The following is a 21313-nucleotide window of genomic DNA, read 5'->3' as shown; positions in this document are numbered from 1 at the left end:
TTGGTCCATCTTCACTGATGGCCATATGGTCACTGATTCCTCTGATGGAGTTTGATATTAGCCATTTTTTCTCATTAAGTCAATAATTCAAAGATTCACACTTTTGAGCAGTTCACTGGCTGTCACCTGACTCACTGGCACCAAAAATAGAAGAAGAAAAACAGCTGTCAGCCAATGTTTCCATAGAGAAAAACGTCACATGTATAAAAGGAGGACTGTATTCCAGTTAATGTACTGCAGCATCAAAAGGTTTTCTTAACTTTGCTATTGTAGCCATTATTACTAAACTTAGTATTATTCAAAAAGCGTTAGCACAATCCCTTTACTCAGACCTGGATTGGCCAACTAGGTGGACTTTCGGCAAAAATGAGCCACAGGCCCTAACTGATCCTTGCAGTTAAACTAATTAATACAAATATCATATCAGACCATGACAAAACCTCAAACAAAGTGGGGCCAAAGGTTTTTTTCAGACAGTTAATCGACTAATAGTTCAATTTATAAAACGTGATAAATATTTAAAATGTCCATCACAATTTCTGAGCGCTTTATAATTTATTAACAATAATATTTATTGTTAATTACCCTCCATCTCTTTGTGATTCTTGCAGTTTGATTAAACAAAAATATATTGTTACTATGTCAGATAACATACAACAACAAAACTAATAATTCAAAGCTAAACCCTCTTGTTGAAAGCAGCATATGTGAACAGCATTGCCTGGACCATGCAGCGGCTCTCTTCATTCATCCAGTAGTAGAGGGGCGGATACAGCGGGTTTACAGTGAGTCGGTGCTCTAGCAGTCGACACCGGACTTGTTGTCCCTCTGTTGTGTAACATGGAGGTCCACGTGAACTGTGTGAAAGCGGATGACAGATCGTTGCGTCTGGCCTTGCCCACTGTCAGGCGCTATGACCAATCACACGGTAGATACTAAATTAGCCTGTCCAATCACAATGGAGTGGGCGGGGTTATACTGCACCGGCCTCACGTTGCACAAATGTGTCAAGCGCTCCCGAGTGGATGACGATTACGTACGTGACTGGACCATAATTCAAAAAAATACTGATAATACGGCCTGGCGACCAAAAAAATAGTTTCGCATTTTGTGGATATTGATGCTGAGACACAAGTGGAGTCGAAAGGGTAAATATTCCATCAGAAAATTTGAAATGTCGTTAGCGAGTTGGCTAAGCTAACTTAGCTAACCACCTCGCCCACGGCACCAACCGGAGAGAACAGTAGATGTAAACAAATGAAATTTAATTGTTGTCTTTTCTCCATGTATGCTATTGTGACTGTGTATTGTGTTGTTTTAGTTGGACGCTTTACATTTCCATACAGTCAAGCACGACTTGGCTGTAAGTAGTGTGCAGGAGTGTATATTGCTAGTGTGTGTTAGCTACATGACATGTCTGCCATAAGTCAGGGGTTTTGCAGTCAGCGAGTGGCGCTTAAGGAGTTATTAACAAGCTGTAGCTAATGTTGCTCTGACACGCTTACATTATGTGAATAAAAAGTGCAATTATCATATTTGCTAATACAAAGGTCAGTAAGCTATTAGTTTACGTTATGTAGTAATAATTGAAATATCTTCGAAGAACTCCTCCGGTGTTGCAGCCTTGCCAGTTTCAGGATTTACTAACGTTCGTTGTCACATTCTGTATTCATAGTGTTGTTTGTTGCTGGCCAGATTTGTGGTAATATACAAAACAATGCAATCTTAGTAATGTCATAATGGCGGCTGCGCTTTTGCTTTCGGTGTAGTAGTAGCTGTCTCTCCTTTAACATTGAACCTTAAGCCGTGCAGTGGTTAGTGGGTTTATTGAGGTTACTGGGTTCATGTGGGGAGGGGGCAGGGAACCATGAAGAGTGTCAGGTTTGTTTTGAGTGGGAATGGCTTGTGGGCTGTTTTTCAAGTGGATGAAAGTCTGTAAAACATGTATCAGTGGAGACTTCCTCGTGCTCTTTTCTTATCAGTTGTATTTGTGTCAGTTTTTTTTTAAACTGTAGTGATCTTGGTTTTTGAGGTGACCTATATATAGTTGTACTTACAAGTCTGGATGTATGTACCTGAAGCCCACAGATATTTACCTTGCTGTCAGAAGTCAGTATATTGCCTCATGAAATACATGTTAGGGTGTGGATGAACCATGTTTACATGTTGTCACTCTGTGAATGTTATTATATAACATTGTGATTTCATAACCAAATATCGCTGAGCTGGAGATGTATATCCGGCCAGGATTTTACTTCCGTATTGGCAGGAATTTGATGAGCATTTGTGTTGTAAATTTGAGTATGTCTGAGAATCTCTTAAAGATAACAAGAATTTATTATCTCTGTTATCTCTATCTCTGTCAGCTTTTTAAATTGCTTTTCGTATTCATTGTTGTATTGACGAGGAGACACAATACACCTGACTTGAGCACAGACTTTGCATCGCTCATGGCTGTTCTTTGACTCCATGTCAATCCACACTGGGTTGGCTGGGTTGACTATTTGTCCTCTGCCTTTCTAAAAGTTATTGCTCCTCTCAGAAACTCAAGTTTAAGCAAGAGTTTTCTGCTCAAATGTTTTTGTTGTTCCACATATGAAGGGCTTGGTACGTTGGCTGAGGGAGCTCAATGCACTGCAAGTTAAAGATCTAGGGCAGTCTATTGGCAGACTACGGCCAAAACGTAATGTAATCTTCAAGTATGTTTTCATCAGTGTATAATCCTGAGAACAAGAATTGTTGTGTTTCGTTACCTTAGAGTGAGCTCTTCATATCTACAGAGGGAGAGCGTCGTCTTCCATGGACTCCACCATGTTACACTGCCTTGTTTCAACAGTAGCCCAAAATGGACAAACCAAGCACTGGCTCTTGACATTTTGCATTTCTCGTGAGTTTGTTCTCCTACACACTTGGAAAGGGGTGGGTAAGCGGAGGGGTATGCAGTTGGTTGCAGTCTGCAACCTTTGTACTCTTTCTATGTGCTGAAAAGGGACCACTGCATGCACCTCACAGGACCTTGCAGAGTGAACAAGTGGAACTCTTTTTTAATGATTTCTGAGGAGGTTTAGTGTTTATGACAGATATTCACCTTTAGGATCTTACCACCAGTGTTGACAGATGATCTGTAGCCTACATGATAACCACATAGACATTGTTAGACCAGAAATATCCCAAGGTGTAGGCTTGAGAAGGTCAAGCATTTTAATGATGAAGAGATAACTTAACCCTGAAGTTTAAAAAGTTACACATCACACAGTATCGCATCTTTTTGAGGCAGAGGAGATTTTGTACTTATATGTGCCATGACCACTGATGAAGGTGAGGATGTACAGTACAGGGGTTTTGGTGGTGACGGACTCTGGTTGTCCCAAATAGAACCAGTTCACCAAAACGCAACAGACTATGTTTTGGAAGACATCCAGGGTTCATCACTATACCCTCTCACCAAGTCACGCAGTCATTATCTTACAGGTATTAAACTACTAATGAAACTGCTTTGACAACCTTGGCCACAAGATCCCTGTGTACTATCTAAGCTTCTCAAATCAAAGACCTTTAATATCTCTTTATCATCCATCACAGGGTAACAGCCCAGATCAGTGGATTTGTGCAGGAAATCTTGCACGCTGTACCAAACACTGTCTATGTGCACATGACCATTTCTGTGTTCTTAACAGGCCACAGTCAGTCTGTCATTACTGATAAATCCATTTATTATCTCTAATCAACAGTAGTTTTCCCACTTTTTTCAAACTGCTCCAACATATTTTTTCAAACTACAAACTACTGAACTGCTGAAGGAGAATGAACAATGCCCAGGAATAATGTTTGAAAGGTGTGAAATATTTTAAGGTTTGTTGAAAAGTTGATGCAAAACTGCACTGTCCTCTCTAATTTGTGTGGTGAAGCAGCTGAGGGAGTATGAATAGTTGAAAAAACATGAAACAGTCTAATTACTATGGAAAGTACTGAAAAGGCGAGTAAATCTCCTAATGTATGAAAGGTTTACAATATAATAAGCTTAGAATTGTGTTTCTCACTTAAAGTATGAATAAGATAAGTCTTGGAAAATGCTTGAAAAAGTGAAAATGTATAAGATCTGTGTGTGTGTGTGTGTGTGTGTGTGTGTGTGTGTGTGTGTGTGTGTGTGTGTGTGTGTGTGTGTGTGTGTGTGTGTGTGTGTGTGTGTGTGTGTGTGAAACTGCTCTAATTAGCAAATCAATATCAGCCATGTTTTCCCAGCTGTAAAGGTTGTAATTTTGGTGGTAACTGGTGTTTGACTCCAGGGATGCATTGCACCAGCTGGTGCATGAGCTAAGCCTGGTCCTAACTGTTAAGTTGGTCTTTGTTAAGACAAGTCTTTACAATAGACTTTATGACTTTATGATACATGTCCATGTGAATGCCCCCACGACAATGTCTATTGCCTAGCACCATGTGCTGTCAGGATAGATTGTTAACAGTCTTCACTGTCTGGCAAACTGGTAGTTAACCATTTCAAATTTGCATCAAAGTTATGGAGGATCAAAGAAAGAGAAAAGGCAGTTTTACGGACTTACAGCCATCACAAGAAAACACTGACTTACAAGCAGTCTAACGTAATAACAAATAGAAGAAACAGTTGGCTTGGAGAGAAAAAAGGGAGACCATAAATGACTGCTCAGATAAAATGGAAAGACGTTTGGGAGCGTCTGTTTCAACTGATCTCAGCATTGAACTAGTAATCACAATATCTCCAGACTCCCTTTAAAAAGTCGTGCAATTTTGAGAGTTGCTGAGAAAGGACAAACTTGATAAATTTTGTTAAACAGCTACAGCTAATTCTTAATTCATGCCTTCTTGTAAATTCTAAATACTTCTGCTTCTACCTCAAAGACAGTAACTCCTATCAGGTAAATGGTGGTATGAGCAATAGAAGACCCTGCTGAGCAGACTGTGTGAAATCTGTATGTGTTGTGTCAAAAATGTGAAAACTGGAGCAGGTAAGAAAAGTGGCTGTGTTTGTTTCTGTCCTGAAATTTGTCCTCTCGGTTAGTTAGAGTTTTGTAAATTGAAGCTGAGACACACATGGAATGGAAAAGGTAGATTAGATCAAAGGTAGGAAGATTTAAGATGTTGTTAGCGAGTTGGCTAAGCTAACTTAGCTAACCACCTCGCTCACGGCACCAACCAGAGAGAACAGTAGATGTAAACAAATGAAATTTGATTGTTGTCTTTTCTCCATGTATGCTATTGTGACTGTGTATTGTGTTGTTTTAGTTGGACGCTTTACATTTCCATACAGTAAGCACGACTTGGCTGTAAGTAGTGTGCAGCAGTGTGTATTGCTAATGTGTTAGCTACATGACATGTCTGCCATAAGTCAGGGGGTTTGCAGTCAGCGAGTGGCGCTTAAGGAGTTATTAACAAGCTGTAGCTAATGTTGCTCTGACACGCTTACATTATGTGAATAAAAAGTGCAATTATCATATTTTCTAATACAAAGGTCAGTAAGCTATTAGTTTACGTTATGCAGTAATAATTGAAATATCTTCGAAGAACTCCTCCGGTGTTGCAGCCTTGCCAGTTTCAGGATTTACTAACGTTCGTTGTCGCATTCTGTATTCATAGTGTTGTTTGTTGCTGGCCAGATTTGTGGTAATATACAAAACAATGCAATCTTAGTAATGTCATAATGGCGGCTGCGCTTTTGCTTTCGGTGTAGTAGTAGCTGTCTCTCCTTTAACATTGAACCTTAAGCCGTGCAATGGTTAGTGGGCTTATTGAGGTTACTGGGTTCATGTGGGGAGGGGGCAGTGAACCATGAAGAGTGTCAGGTTTGTTTTGAGTGGGAGTGGCTTGTGGGCTGTTTTTCCTATCAGTTGTATTTGTGTCAGTTTTTTTTTAAACTGTAGTGATCTTGGATTTTGAGGTGACCTATATATAGTTGTACTTACAAGTCTGGATGTATGTACCTGAAGCCCACAGACATTTACCTTGCTGTCAGAAGTCAGTATATTGCCTTGTGAAATACATGTTAGGGTGTGGATGAACCATGTTTACATGTTGTCACTCTGTGAATGTTATTATATAACATTGTGATTTCATAACCAAATATCGCTGAGCTGGAGATGTATATCCGGCCAGGATTTTACTTCCGTATTGGCAGGAATTTGATGAGCATTTGTGTTGTAAATTTGAGTATGTCTGAGAATCTCTTAAAGATAACAAGAATTTGTTATCTCTCTTGTTATCTCTATCTCTGTCAGCTTTTTTAATTGCTTTTCGTCTTCATTGTTGTATTGACAAGGAGACACAATACACCTGACTTGAGCACAGACTTTGCATCGCTCATGGCTGTTCTTTGACTCCATGTCAATCCACACTGGGTTGGCTGGGTTGACTATTTGTCCTCCGCCTTTCTAAAAGTTATTGCTCCTCTCAGAAACTCAAGTTTAAGCAAGAGTTTTCTGCTCAAATGTTTTTGTTGTTCCACATATGAAGGGCTTGGTACGTTGGCTGAGGGAGCTCAATGCACTGCAAGTTAAAGATCTAGGGCAGTCTATTGGCAGACTACGGCCAAAACGTAACGTAATCTTCAAGTATATTTTCATCAGCGTATAATCCTGAGAACAAGAATTGTTGTGTTTCGTTACCTTAGAGTGAGCTCTTCATATCTACAGAGGGAGAGCGTCGTCTTCCACGGACTCCACCATGTTGCACTGCCTTGTTTCTACAGTAGCCCAGAATGGACAAACCAAGCACTGGCTCCAAGCATTTCTCTTGAGTTGGTTCTCTTACACACTTGCAATATTGTAATGATAAAGAGATAACTGAAGTTACACTCATAGTATCACATTACAGGAACTTTTGTACTTGTTTGTTGTGTGTATTTGCAGCACGTTTGTGTATTTGCAGTGGAATGATACGTAGCTTATTTTATCCGTGATGTTGTTTTCTATTCTGTCATTACATGGTATTGGAAAATATTCTATTTTAACATTGTTTGTGGCCATATTGTCCATTTTTGTTTAATTTAGTTCAGTTATTTTATATTTGTTTTGACCATATACATGGTATTTGTTGTGTATGCACTTTTGCAGCTCAACAGTTTTCTTTTCACAATAATAAATATGGAACAGTTTTAATCTTATGCCTACAAACATTGCACATATAAACAGTCTCAAAAAACATAATCAACTCAACTCAGTGGTGCAACTAAGCTTTTTCTTTACATTTGAATCGTGCATTCAGCAAGAGTTCAAATTCCAACCTTGACCTTGTTGTGGCCTCCTCAGGTTTGTTTGTGTGCTGTAAAAATAAAGCAAGGCCACAGCATTAAACCTACACCACAGTGAGCATGGGTTTGTGTCTGTGCCTTGTACACACACCGTACTCGTATAATAAAAGGATGGCTTATACGCACCGAATTGAGAAAGCTGCTTATGTAATCCTGCAGTGACGACCTGTTGAACAGCGCCGGATGTTTTCACTGGCTCCTGTTTATACTTCTCAGGGTACAGTTTGTGTTTGTGTATAACTGACATAGTGAGAGCTGGAGAAAAGCTTGCAAAAGGCAGTTGACTGGAGATGGTAAAGACCTTACCTCTGTTTTGTTATGTTGAGTTTGATATCTGAAAAAACATCCTAAAGCAGCTAATTTTAAGTATAAATACTGTCTGAGTTTAAATCCATTTGTGATGTTTTATTCTTATCTGTAAACATTAGATAAATGTGTCACTTATGTGCGTCTCCAGGGAATTTGAGCTACATTTGACTTGAATGAAAGACAAAGAAAATGTCTCTGCGGGAATCAGGCTACGGACTATCACATTATTATTGTTTTATTGGTGTTGTGTAAAGAGTGACAATGTGCTGGTGCTCGCAGTATTGATGGATGAAATGTGCTCATAAGTGTAAATCGTAGATTAAGGGAGTGAGTCAGGAAGCAGTGAGTCAGCTGGATCAGATAGTCTAATGGTATTAGATAACAAGGCAGGCCGTGTGTTGTTCATCTTTGAGTAATGAAAAGCTCTGTCATATTGAACGCAGCCTTTTACTTGTTTTTATTTGCTAATAAAGCGCCAAGTATCACTTATTTGTGACAAGTTTTCAGCCTTTTAATTTGTGTTTTTCTCCTTCTCTCTCAATATTTTCCATGGCAGACATTTTGACATGTCATAGCATGAAAAGCACAGCTGTAATGAACTGCAATACAAAGCCATGGCTGGACCTGACCACATTCATAGAATGCAGCAATCAATATTATTATCCTTATTAATTAGACCTGTGCTTTTCCTGCTCTATAATAATACTTATACTTGAAGCAGGATTTGAGTATTCACTGTGTTCACACTGGAGAAATTAAGTATGTTCAACAAAAACATTCAGTGTGCAGAATCAGAAAAATAGGAAAATGGAAATGGAGGACTTACTCACAGCTGCAAAATGAATCAATTTTGACTTGTGGTAAGACAGCTCCTGAAGGACTTTGGAAAGCATCTTCAGGAAGACATTAGCTATCTCTGAGGAGTGCAACTGACATCTGAAAATGCAGTTTTGTGTCATTTCTTTTCATTAACCGCAAAAACAATATGTTAAAAATGTAATATATAATACATACTGTGTACATTTCACATGTACTATGGACTTGCAACCCAGAATGTTTGTCTGTTCACGGCATAAAACACAGGAAAACATACTAGCAGAGCAAATTTAGACGCATCCTTCTTTCGGTTTAGGTTAAGGAGGCTGCTGCCATATCCTAACAGTCCTGACAAGAATTTTTACCCCCTGTTAAGCCCATTAACAAAACATTTTACTGTCTCATAGCATGAAATAAGCATAACGTGTCTGCAGGGGTTTGAGCAGGTTGCTCAGCGGGTATTACCTCACACTGTGGTCACTACTGGACTGTTAAGAGCAAACCTCCTACTGTACCTCATGTCTTCAACTAGGAAAAGATGGAGCATAGTGCTGATACCGCGTGTCATAAGACTTCCTGGATGCTTTAAGGCTCCAGTGTCGTCATCTTAAAGCTTGGGAGGAACTGCATATTATTTTTTGATTCACTTTTTGTTTTCATCTTTTAATATAGATTTTGTCAAAATAATGCCCGTTAGTGCAGCCTCACACCTCTGAGGTGGATTTGCTACTGTTTATAGTCACTGGAGTTATGTAAGAAATGAGCTGTTTGGACGCCACCTGCTGCTTCTTCTTCCATGTTGTGAATTCGGTCCTGCTAAATTTGCTCTAATACTGTTCCTTATCATCTCCCTTTATTTTTTTGTATCTTACAGTGTTCAAGGCAGATCCTTACATCCAGCATTGAGCATTGATTGAATCAACACTAATTTACCGTCACCACATGGAACCCATTCCCCGTGTTGAACATATGAAGACCCTTACTGACCACTGTGACTGGACAAATTACTATTGATGTGCGACCAAAGTGCTGAGATGCCCGGAGGTGACAGCGGTCCAGATGGGGAGGAGCCTGCATTACCGTCAGTCACGGGAGAAGATGGAGGGGAGGGGAGGGTGCCGTCAGGGCAGCAGGACGGAGGGCCTCAGTTAGAGTGCCTCAGGAGGGAGGAGAGTGGAGCTTCAGGTGGAGAAGTGGGGCAGGAAGATGAGGAGATGACTAGCGGATCAAATGACTTGTCTTCCTCAGCCAATCACAGCCCTGGTAGCGCCATAGGCTCCACCTCAGCTTCAACTAAGAGGTATTTGTCTGTTTGTGTGTGCCCTGACCTCTAGCCATACCTTCACATCCAACTACAGTGACTTAAATTTCTTCCTTGTCTCGTCATCTCAGAAAGAGAGCAAAATCTGACATTATAGTATTGTCTGCCAGTAATGGTATATATCACGACACAGTGCACAGTACTAAAAATCACGACACAGTACACAGTACTAAAAGTTTAAAATAAGTATACCGTACTACATTTGATGATTTTCTTCTTTTACTTAGAACGGCCATTTCAAGTGTTACAGGTTTTAAAGTTATCAGGTGCAAATACATGCCAGTCTGACTCAACTGGAATGTTCAGTGAAATGTGAAGTCAGGCACAGGTGGGGTCCAGGCAAGTTGCAGAAGACAGATACTTGCCACATAGATAAGGCAAGTAAGCAAGGTCAAAGTTGAACCTGAAAGCTTGTATGTAACCTGTATTTTAAATTATTGCTGTTGCATTATAAAGCACTGAACAGTTTACAGCCAGTATACATTTCTGATCTGCTGCTCCATGATGAGGCTCTCAGACAGTCTAGTGCAAGGTCTGCCCACTGTCAACCGAGTCAAGACCAAACACGTAGAGGCAGCATTTCAGTGTTTTTGCCGCACATATTTGGAAAGAACTCCCATAAAACTTTGGATCTGCTGCATGTCTCAGATCTTTTGGCTTAAAACTGTCCTGTTTGCCTCTGCATTGTATTAAGTTAAACTCTCCTAATCTATGTGTAGCAGTGAGAACGCAGACGGTAGCAGAGGGCAGGCCCACAGAGAGGTGATGATGACGGTGGCTGAGATGAAGAAGAGGCTCCCATCTGAAAAACGCAGTCGCAGCAAAGCCAGCACGGTGGAGGCCTTACATTATGCTCTCAACTGTGTCAAACAAGTTCAAGGTAAGCGGACACCTGGAAACTCTTAGAAACTGACACCACTTTTTCTGACATCACCTTGTTTCAAAGCAGCGCGTATGTTTGTGTGTTCCTCTGCAGCCAATAGTGAATACTACAAACTGCTGATGCGAAATGGCCAGGATGAAAGGAGAGATGCCTGTGTTTGCACTCTGGAAGAGTTGGACCGAGTCACCTCTGAACACACCCTTAAAAACACGGTACACATACATTCACACGCAAACACACACACACGAACTAACAGCAGCTGATGCTGTTGTCACTTAAGTAGTCATGACAACAGAGGGTTTGTTCGGATTTGTTCTCATATTCAACTTTGATACTGATTCAGGACTGTCACAGTTGAAGACCATCTTAAAGTAAAACACAGTCTTACACATTCATACCTATGTGGTTACTTTTGCCTCACGCCTGGGCGGGTGTGTGAGTGTATGTGTGTTTACTGCTTTTGTGTGTGTCTGTGACTTGGCTCGCTTGTGTGCTTGTGTCTTTCTACATGTGCGTGCGTACGTCTCTCTGTGTCTGCGTGTAGGATTCCTTCGTGGTGGTTTTCTCGCTGTTGAGCGGCCGCGTGTTGTACGCGTCGGAGCAGGCTCCCAGCATCCTGTGCTGCAAGCGGAAGTTCCTGGAGTCAGCCAAGTTTGTGGAGCTGCTCTACCACCAAGATGTTAATGTCTTCTACTCACATACAGCTCAGCCGCATCTGCCACCCTGGAGCAACTCGCACACAGGTGTGTTTGGACACTCATGATGTTTTGAGTCGGTTTTGTTTATTTTCAGCATTATTTAGCTTAAGTAGAAAGCTTTAACCGGAAGAACTTTGAGGTTTGGGGTGCTGGGGTCTGGCTTTATTTATTACAGTTTGTTGACACTGTAAGCTAGTTATTTTTTCCAGGTTATATTTAAATTTACTGTTCATTTGAATTTACAACAGTGTAATAAATATTGGATTTGATTTGCCCCTCTGTTCCTCGTCTCTGCAGGGCTTCTCTTTGACTGTGCCCAGGTCAAATCTTTCTTCTGCAGAATCAGGTCAGTACTTGCACTGTATTTTCATTCCATTAAAGACCTTGCTGAGACTACACCACCCCTAATTCTGTGATTTCACAATAATACAGTCTCTCTGGGAAGATCAGATGCTCTCAGAAAAATATGAATTTCCACAAATTTTTGGAGAACATTAATTGAAGTGACTCATAATTAACCAATCTTTACCAGCAGATATCAGTGAAGAACAACTGAAAGTTGCTTTTAAGCTCGTCAGACATTTTGCCAACTCTTTGGGACTTTACTTTTTACTTTTACAGAGCAATTACTTTTGTAGGAGAAACGTGTAGATCTGACTGTAGCCTTCATTTGTTTAAATCATTCCCAGTTTGATATATTTTTTCAGTGTTTGATATTAGTTGAATAAAATGAATTACTGTATGTTCACTTCATACATCACAGTAGAAATTTCAGTTTCAATTTATATTTTAGGGGTGGGAAGGACCGCGAGGGTGAGATGCGTTACAACCCGTTTCGGATAACACCCTACCTGCTGAAGGTGCAGGGAAAAGGAAGCAGCGGGGAGGAGGAGCCGTGCTGCCTGGCGCTGGCTGAACGCATCATCTCTGGATATGAAGGTACAAATATTAATTTTAGCATGTCAAACTGCACAGAACTCAAACAGCCAAGTGAATAGTAAACAAAAAGCTGTTTACCTGCAGACCTTTTTACGCTTGTTCCTGGACACACAATGTTAGCTAATTTCTAATAGAAGATGTCTGTCAGCAGTATGCAGAGGCCTTCATGTACTTAAACATGTAAGAAAGATCCCTGTGACACTGATACTGTTCGCTTGTGCAGCTCCTCGGATCCCCTTGGACAAGCGCATCTTCACCACCACACACTCGCCTGGCTGTGTGTTCCTGGAAGTGGATGACAGGTCAACACACATACCGACCTTCTGCACAATCCTGCTTTACACTGAGCTTTTTAAATGGCGGCGTGTTGATGAGGCTGATTTTGATGGTTGCTGTCCACAGGGCGGTGCCGTTGCTAGGATACCTTCCTCAGGATCTGATCGGCACGTCGTTACTGACTTGCATCCACCCAGATGATCGCCCCCTCATGCTGTCTATGCACCGGAAAGGTAAGCGTTCAAGGGGGGTAAATGATTTGGGTTTTTTTTTTATTATTAATAAGTTTAAGAGTAGCCCTTATCAGTATACTGAGATGAGATAATTTGTCAGTGTATGTACTAAACAATTCATTGATTTGTGGAAAAAATATCTGTAGCTTAACCAATAACCAAGTTTCACCCCAAATTGGGACCCTCCCAAAATTTCATCCAGTGTTGTTTATAGGGGTGTCGCGATTTTCTAAATCCATGATTCAATATGACTTTCAAGTTTAAAGTCACACAGCGCTGATGGCTGTGTCATTGCCAGTCTGTCAAGTCTTGATTTGTAAATATCAATAGATCATTGGTTTTATGCTGACAACAGCCATTTATTTTGGCAAAAACATAAAAAAAACAGGAGTCTCTGTGTGTGTAGCAGTGTGTATGTGTACCAACATGACACCAGTGACTTCAAGCAGAAGGATTTTCCAACTCTGTTTCTCCATCATCTCCGACTCCAACAGTGGCCATAGTGTCAAGTGTAAAAGTGCAGCTGCAGGCTGCTTGTAAGCTGCACTGTGTTTGAACAGGTTATTGTTTTTTCTTTTGGACACACACCCGTTGGGGATGAAGAGAATAAATATACTGGGAGAACTGCTGATCCTCATTTCGATTTTTGATTTAGAATCAAAATTGTGACAGCCCTCATTGTTCATAGTGACCAATCAGTCTTAAAGTCTCCTGCATCCTTCCCACTCTCTTGCTGTTTTTTCTCTTTATGCCATGTGTAGTGTTGAAGTATGCCGGCCAGTCTCCATTCGAGCACTCTCCGGTGCGTCTACGCTGTCAGAATGGAGACCACATCACTTTGGACACCAGCTGGTCCAGCTTCATCAACCCTTGGAGCCGCAAGGTGGCCTTCATCATTGGACGGCATAAAGTCAGGACGTAAGTAACAATGGCACAATGTTAATACCACACAAAGACGGGGTTGGTATTTGCATGGTCTGTCATATAATACACCTATCCTATGTGTTATTGCTAAGAGTTGCTAATTAAATAAAACAACACCATAACAAAGATAACCTCACTGTACATTTGTCTTTCGTCCACAGGAGTCCACTGAACGAGGATGTGTTTGCTGCTCGGACTAATGACGATGTCCCAGTCACCCATGAGGAAATAAAAGATTTGCAAGGAAAGATCTACAAGCTTTTCCTGCAGGTCATTATATCAGTGCATCATTCAAGTATTTGTTTCATATCTCATTAGAGAAAGTCAAATGCTTGCAGGTCATCAATACTAAAATTAGCTTTCCTGCCTCTGTTTCATATAAATTTTAAATCAGTCCTTTCTGGCGTTTTCTTAGGTTTGGTAACCTTAGAAAGAAATCACATGACAAATCTCTGGGCTCTGAAAATTTGAAGGCCATCATTGGCCATTTTTGACACATTTTATTGCCTTACTAGATAATTAATATAACTAATAGTGGAAGCAAGTTGCAGTCTGAGACCACATATATATCCATAGGTGTACACTAGAAATGCATCACATTATCCGGTTCTATGCCAGTAAAATGTACGCACATGCAGCTGTCCCCAAAAATAGTTATTTCATATTCAGTTTTTTATTATGAACATACAATTGAATTTTTCATCAAAGAAAGTTAATGAGAAATGTTTGTGTATGTTGTCAATTACAGAGAGAAAATCTGAATCTTCTTTGTGTCTCTTCTCCACAGCCGGTCCATAACAATGGTTCCAGTGGTTACGGCAGTTTGGGAAGTAATGGCTCTCATGAGCACTACATCAGCGTCGCTTCTTCAAGTGACAGCAATGGTAACGTGTGGGAGGACTCGCACCGGGAACTGGTAAGACATCATAGTGACATCACAGCCCAGGAAGCCAATGGTAACCCTGCTACCAAGTTGAATCCTGCTGATTCGTTGTGTGTTATTGCAGATGACTCTGCAGCAGATCTGTGCTGATGTGAATAGAGTGAAGACTTGGGGCCAGCAGGCTTATCTGGGTTCCAGCCACAAAATCGCTCTCCTTGGCAAGCCTGCCGCAGGTAATGCAGCACCCCACATTCAAAATACAAAACATAAAAAAACTGTGTTCAAATGTGCAAATGTTTTAATATTGGCTAAAATGACCCTTTATTTTCCCAGCACGTCTGTGCCCCGCAGCCTCCAATCCGGAGGTCAGAGATCATGAGGGAAGCAGGAAGCAAACGCACATTCCTTCCTATCAGCAGATCAACTGTGTGGACAACATCATCAGGTGTGTGGTGTTCGCATCATTGTGCCACTCTAAGATCACGTTTGTTTCATGCTAAACCACCTGATTCCTATCACACTATTAATTGTGTGTGTCTCTGTTTGTGTCTTCTAGATATTTGGAGAGCTGTACAGGTCCAGCCCTCAAGCGGAAGAGTGACTCTCATTCCTTGGCCACCTCGTCTTCCTCATCCTCTACCTCGGAAGACGACAAGCCTGCTGGAGCCACTGACACAGCTCAGGCCAGCTCAGATGGTATACACACACCACACACCACACAATCTACTACTCAGTCATCATTTGAGTAATATGATGAAAAGCAACCATTCATCTCATTGCTCCTCACTTCCCAGTAGTGTTGGACAGTGGGGTGTCAGTGGCCCCTACCGCAGCAGCAGTTGTTGGAGCACCTCTGACAGACATCACAATGTCCACTAAGGCCATGAGTGTAGTCTCTGTCACCAGCCAGTGTTCATACAGCAGCACTATCGTCCATGTGCCACAACCTGAATCAGGTACATAAACATGCCTTTACATCTGTGTGTCAGATGATGGGAGTCACTCAGAGACTGTAACTGTTTTGTTGATCTTAGATTTTAATAATCTGCATTTTGGAGTTAAATCTTTAATTAGAATAGCTTTGGGTCAGTGTCACATTAGGAAACTGTCAGTTGAATATGTTCTTTCATTAATATTCCCTGACAGAGGCCACGGCACTGGAGGATGCCCCAATGGGCAGTGAGCCTGCTGATGCTGCTCAGACCCCTGTCCGTCCCACCACAGAGGAACGACGGTTTCTAGGTCTCACTAAGGAGGTGCTGTCAGCTCACACCCAGAAGGAGGAGCAAGAATATGTAGATCGATTCCGCCATCGGATCCTCCAGAGCCCCTACAGCTCCTACCTGCAGCTGGACACCAGCTCTATGGCTCACTCCCACCACCCAGGTATGTGTGTACCTTATTAAAGTGGATTTAGAGTCAGCTGAACAGAATTTTAAAGGCACAGTTTGGTGCTTTTGATCAAACTTATTCTGCAGGCTGTGTGCATCTTGCAACAGGTGACTACCTACGTCCATTGAGCGGTGGTGGGTGGAATCGCTCTCGGAGAGGAAAGCCAAGACACAAGCGGCCCAAACCCCAGGGTTCCTCAGACAGCTACGCTTCGCCACCTGGCCCCAACTCCTCCTGGCCCTCCTCAGAGTCCTCCCAACCCCAGATGGGGGCCCCTTACAGCCAAACATCCCAACTCCAGGCACCATTCTTCCCCATCATGGCGACCCAGCCTGGCCCTGACCAACCGCTCAGACCACAACAGCTGCCTGGAGCGACCCCTGCGGTGCTGCAGCCTCCTGACCAAGGCCTGTTCAGCTACAACTTCAGCATCATGCAGTCTGCTCAGAGCCTGCCAGGCATGCAACCAATCCAGATGGAGCCCATTCAGAATATGCAGAACTTTCACAACCTGCAGCCCATGGCTCCAGCCCAGAGCATCAACCCATACATGACTCCGGTCATGGCTGTCATCCTGCCCAACTACCCAACTTTCACTCCAGGTTACCCGTCCATTTACCCACCATCCGCTCCCTCCATGGTTCCCCAGGCGCCAATCACCATGGCAGGCTTTGCCCCTGGCAGTGCCCCCCTCCCTCAGCCCGTGTTCCAATCCCAGCCTGGACCCCACAGTCAGACCCCAATGGGCCCTCTGCTTTGCTCACCCAGAGCCAGCTCCTCTGTCGGGGAAGCAGAGGAGGATGCCGGGCCTCGGGCTTTATTCTCTAGCTCTCGCTCGAGTTCTCCACTGCAGCTGAACTTGCTGCAGGAGGAGCTACCAAAGCTGAATGAAGGGCAGAGCAGCACCGGGCACAACCACGCTGAGAGCCTCCACGAACAACTTGCCACTGAGGTAAGAGTGCTGTGTCCCTGCTAACATTCATCATCAGCATGCCAAAAACTTTTACAACTTTCTTCTTTAAGTTTTAAGCAAGTAGGCATATTTCACGTATTGTGGCTCTTCACTTGTATTCACAGCATAAGTATTTGGTTCAGTTCTGACTGTCAAACTCTGCCTTGAGCAGGGTGATAACCCCAGTGATTCTGGGAACCATGATGCCCAGTCTACATCCAGTGAGCTGCTCGACATGCTGCTGCAGGAGGATGCCAGGTCAGGGACCGGCTCCAATGCCTCAGGCTCTGGGTCGGGAGAGTCCGGAGGCTCCCTGGGATCTGGATCTGGATCCAATGGAACCTCCACCTCACACACTGGTAAAAGGGGAAACACACATACATACAATACATACATAAACAAACACTTAGCTCTCACTTTTAAAACAGTTTGGGGGCACCATCAATGTGATGTAATCACGAATTCCTTAAAGGATATCAGCACTAGCACAGAGTATTAATAGGTATGAAAAGGTGAAGTAGAAGGATTGCATTCAACTTTAGGTGTTCAGAAATTATCAATATATATTGGATAACACATTTTAACTTTACATTTAACATTACACTTCAAGGGCACCACCCTTAAAAATGGGAAACTGTTTCATTCATTCATTCTCATTCTGGAGGTTGTTACTATCTTCTTGTCTCGTGTGTCCATAATACTTCATACACAGAGTACAGCAAAACATCAGCCGTAAAACTGAAACAATTCGAGAACAGTCAGGCTATATCATCAATTAGACAGAATGATGTGTCAGGTATCGCACTACAAGAACAACAGTTTCACTTCATAGTAGGCAGAAGTGACTGATGCAGAGCTCTCTCTGGCTTACAGGCAGCAGCAACAGCAGCAAATATTTTGCCAGCAATGATTCATCGGACACATCACGCAAAGCCCGAAAGAGCCAGGAGGCACAGACAGAGCACCAACACAGCTTCGACACTAGGGTGGAGAACTCACTGTGGAGCATGATCCAGCACACACCTGACCATGTCATGATGACATACCAGATCCACACCAGGTACACGCTCAACACCTCTCGTACGGTTCCCATTCCACTCATGAACAAAAATAAAACCTCAGTCCTCTCGAACCCTTTTGTTTTGTTAACACACATAAAAGCAACATGCTTCCACATTTCAGCCCACACAGTGCAGGGAAGCAGTACTTTCCTTTTCTGTCCTGTGTGGTTAAGTGTTGATTCATCCTCACGGTGATTTGCATTGTTAATCACCATGTTTTAGAGGGAATATGTATTATTTTTAGATGATGCTGATTTTAAGTTGAGATTGTTTTTTGCAATGTGTTCTGGGATAAAGACTTTGCGAACATGAACAGAACCAAGCCACATTTGGCAAACATACCCTGTTTAGTATCTTTCAAATGTATTGTCTCATGTAAACATCCAGCATTAACCAGTGCATTCAGCTCAAAGAGGTCAAGCTCTTTGAACTGTGGACAGATTAGCATTTCTAAGACTTTCAAGTGTTTTGGGGATTATTGTCATTTTTCATCAGGCCATTTTTCAGCAGTGGTCTGATGGCTCTGCCTCTCCGAGTCCTTTGATCTTAACATTCACATCCAAGCTACTTCTCAAACCTGGTTCAAACATAGCAAAGTGTTTGAAACATTTTTTTCTGGGCAACCACTGTGTGACTTCTCCTGAGTTGTTCCTGTGTTGTCGTCTCGAGATGTTTGTGCTTAAAGCAAAGGTGAATTTCAGCTTTGTAGGCGCCCTCTGCTGACGATTGTGTGACGACGTTCCCATGTCATTTAATCCTTCGTCTTTGTCCTGTATCCTGTCTTTCCTCTCCTCCAGGGACCAGAATGAAGTGTTGGCAGAGGACATGGAGAAGCTGCGGGTGCTTCAACCCCTCCAGCCCTGGTTCAACAAGGAGCAGAGACAGGAGCTGGCTGAGGTCCATCCCTGGATCCAACAGCACACTATCCCACAGGAGATCGACACACAGGTGGGGATCTCACACTCACCTCAAATATATTCATCTTTCTGCACACCTGAGCACATGTGTAACATATCTTTGTGTGTCACAGGGTTGTGTGAGCTGCAGTACGGGCGCAGGGGTCGCCCACTCCCCTCACCCTCCCCCTGATAGTTCGTCCCCTCTGGAGAGCCCTCAGCAGGACTCCATCGGACCTGTGGTGGACACTTGAGAGACCTGGAAGCCAAAATAACCAACCACCCAGCTCACAGTGAACCAGCCCTGCCAGAAACCTCAACAACTCCCACCATTTCTTCTGACCAATCCAGAGGAGTGGGTCCCTGTGCTTTAGTGTGAAGTTTAACATGTTTTGTAAAGGCATCAGAGGCTGGATGAGGCCCTGAGGAACAGAGGAGGCGAGAGTGACGGGCATTTTCTCTTAATCAGCCTCATGTGACTGCCTTTACCGGACCATAAATATTATACCTCTCTACTTTTTGTCTTTATAGACCCCTGTAGGGGTTTGGTTTGTATTTAACATTGACCAGATCCTTTGGCACCATGAGCCGCTCGATGCTCAACATAGGAAGAGGGTCCCGTGGTTGCTGCCCCTGAAACATGAGCACTGTGTACACAAAGCCGGTCTGCAGGATGTGTGCAACTGAGTGACAAGACAATGACAGTGCTGTCCCAGTATGAGGACACACGGCAGACTCTTCTCCTGAGACATGGAGGTTGTATAGTACGTGTACCACATCGACTCCTTCACCTGCAGAGTAAGGTACCATGGTTGACACATGGTAGATTGTTTAGATGGACACCGAGACAAAGACACCTTTGCTGCTCTCTGTTTATAATGTTCAGATTCTAATCTTGTAAGTTAATTGTTGTTGGAGTGTATTCTCTTATTCCATAGGTTGATTTGCTCTTGACCAGAACATCAGTCTTTATGTTACTCTGACTCAACAATGGCAAACACAGTGATCATTTCAAATTGAATTTAGTGCTACAACCCCAGTCCACCCCGCTGCCTATCCCTTCCTGTAGCACCACCCAGTGCCCTGCCTTGTCATCACCCTACAGTACCCATAGCTTGCCTCTAATTATAGACACAGCGTGGACCCAAATGTCTTTTGATCCCGAGTTTACATAATGAATGAATTTCCTCTTAGGGCCCTTTCACGCCGACCTTGTTTGGTCCAACTTTTCAGTTTGATCCAAATTACAGGTGTGAAACCTCCCCTGGACCACGGTCCAGACCAGCACCCAACCCTCCAATGAAAAGAGGTGGTCTCAGTCCAGATCAGATTGAACCATGGTTTGGTTCTTTTCTAGTGTGAAAACATTTTTTGTTTGGATGCTTCGGACTTTCGGACCAATTACAGGAAGTTTTAGCAGGCTATCGTCAGAACAGGAAAAAGGAAAAACAAAAGCTACAATACAAAACAAGCTCCTGTAGCACATGGTGAGGGGAGGACAGAAGATGATTGATTGACATTTCCTTCATCAGCTTTATAGAGACTCAGTTGGAAAAAACTCACAAAAAATCTGACACCTTTCAATTATTTTTGAGAGAGAGGAATTGAATTAACAACTCGTGATTTCGGACAAAACTGACCTTGATTCAGACTTTCAGGTGTGAAAAGGCCCCTGGACTGTGTGTAGCTGTCTGTTTGACTGGCTGTGTGCATGTTTGAGTGAGAAAGTCCGAGAGGAATTGACTGATCTATTGAAGTTCTATGAATGTTGTCAAAATCTTTCTCGTACTTGATTCAAATTAGAGGTAGGTATGTGTGTGTGTGTGTGTGTGTGTGGGTGTGTGTGTGTGTGTGTGTGTGTGTGTGTGGGTGGGTGGGTGTGTGTGTGTGCGCGCGCGCTGACTGATTGAGAACTGCTTTCTTCAATACAGTTGTCCAACAGTGCAAGACAGACCAGGGTTTTCTACCGTTTTTAGATTCAGAGTATATTACAGTACCATGTATTTTATAGAAAACGTACACAAAACAATCTTCACAAAGTGTATAAAAAGCCATTTGTCTTGAATTCAGGGACTGTTTGTTTGTGACACAAAGGAATGAATAAATGAACTATGACCTAACATGTTAGACGTGACTGTCTGTTGAGCATAACACACAGCTAATAAGGAGTAGCTATGCTGATACTTATGATCAGGGGTGTAGTTGTACAGCTCGTGCTCCATCAGTGCTGCCAGCAGGTGTAGGCTCAACACAAAACATTCACAAATGACAGACGTCTGCAGCAAAGTGTGGATACTTGACACTACGACCAGGAAGATAACTATCAATCAGGGCACCAGCATCCATCATCATGCTGATAATATTCTGGTATTTTGTAGTATTTCTGTGTAAACAGGGTCCTTATAGGCAAAACAACAAACACAAAAAGATAAATTCAAAAGGATTTAGTGT

At 42.6% G+C, this 21313-nt stretch overlaps 1 protein-coding gene across 2 annotated transcripts; it reads left to right on the top strand.

Annotated features, from left to right (window-relative positions):
• The first annotated feature begins 1000 nt into the window (after window positions 1-1000).
• per3 (period circadian clock 3) lies at window positions 1001-20982 on the top strand. Of its 2 annotated transcripts, none has more exons than XM_070993299.1 (22): window positions 1001-1148; window positions 9279-9704; window positions 10445-10605; window positions 10702-10820; window positions 11153-11351; window positions 11604-11652; window positions 12100-12245; window positions 12469-12547; window positions 12648-12754; window positions 13516-13672; window positions 13840-13948; window positions 14466-14594; window positions 14686-14794; window positions 14895-15006; window positions 15118-15257; window positions 15359-15517; window positions 15708-15947; window positions 16061-16905; window positions 17078-17264; window positions 17779-17965; window positions 18764-18914; window positions 18997-20982. In XM_070993299.1, the coding sequence occupies exons 2-22, from the start codon at window positions 9418-9420 to the stop codon at window positions 19114-19116; spliced, it is 3792 nt and encodes a 1263-aa protein (XP_070849400.1). In that variant the 5' UTR covers window positions 1001-1148; window positions 9279-9417; the 3' UTR covers window positions 19117-20982. The 2 variants fall into 2 exon arrangements, with proteins under 2 accessions (XP_070849400.1, XP_070849392.1); XM_070993291.1 differs by having other exon boundaries at window positions 1007-1148; window positions 15356-15517.
• The last annotated feature ends 331 nt before the right edge of the window (window positions 20983-21313 follow it).

Source organism: Chaetodon trifascialis, chromosome 3 (assembly GCF_039877785.1).
Source record: "Chaetodon trifascialis isolate fChaTrf1 chromosome 3, fChaTrf1.hap1, whole genome shotgun sequence".
In the NCBI taxonomy this organism is placed as follows: Eukaryota; Metazoa; Chordata; class Actinopteri; order Chaetodontiformes; family Chaetodontidae; genus Chaetodon; species Chaetodon trifascialis.
The sequence above is the reverse complement of the archived record's forward strand: the minus strand, read 5'-3'. Positions and strand labels throughout refer to the sequence as shown.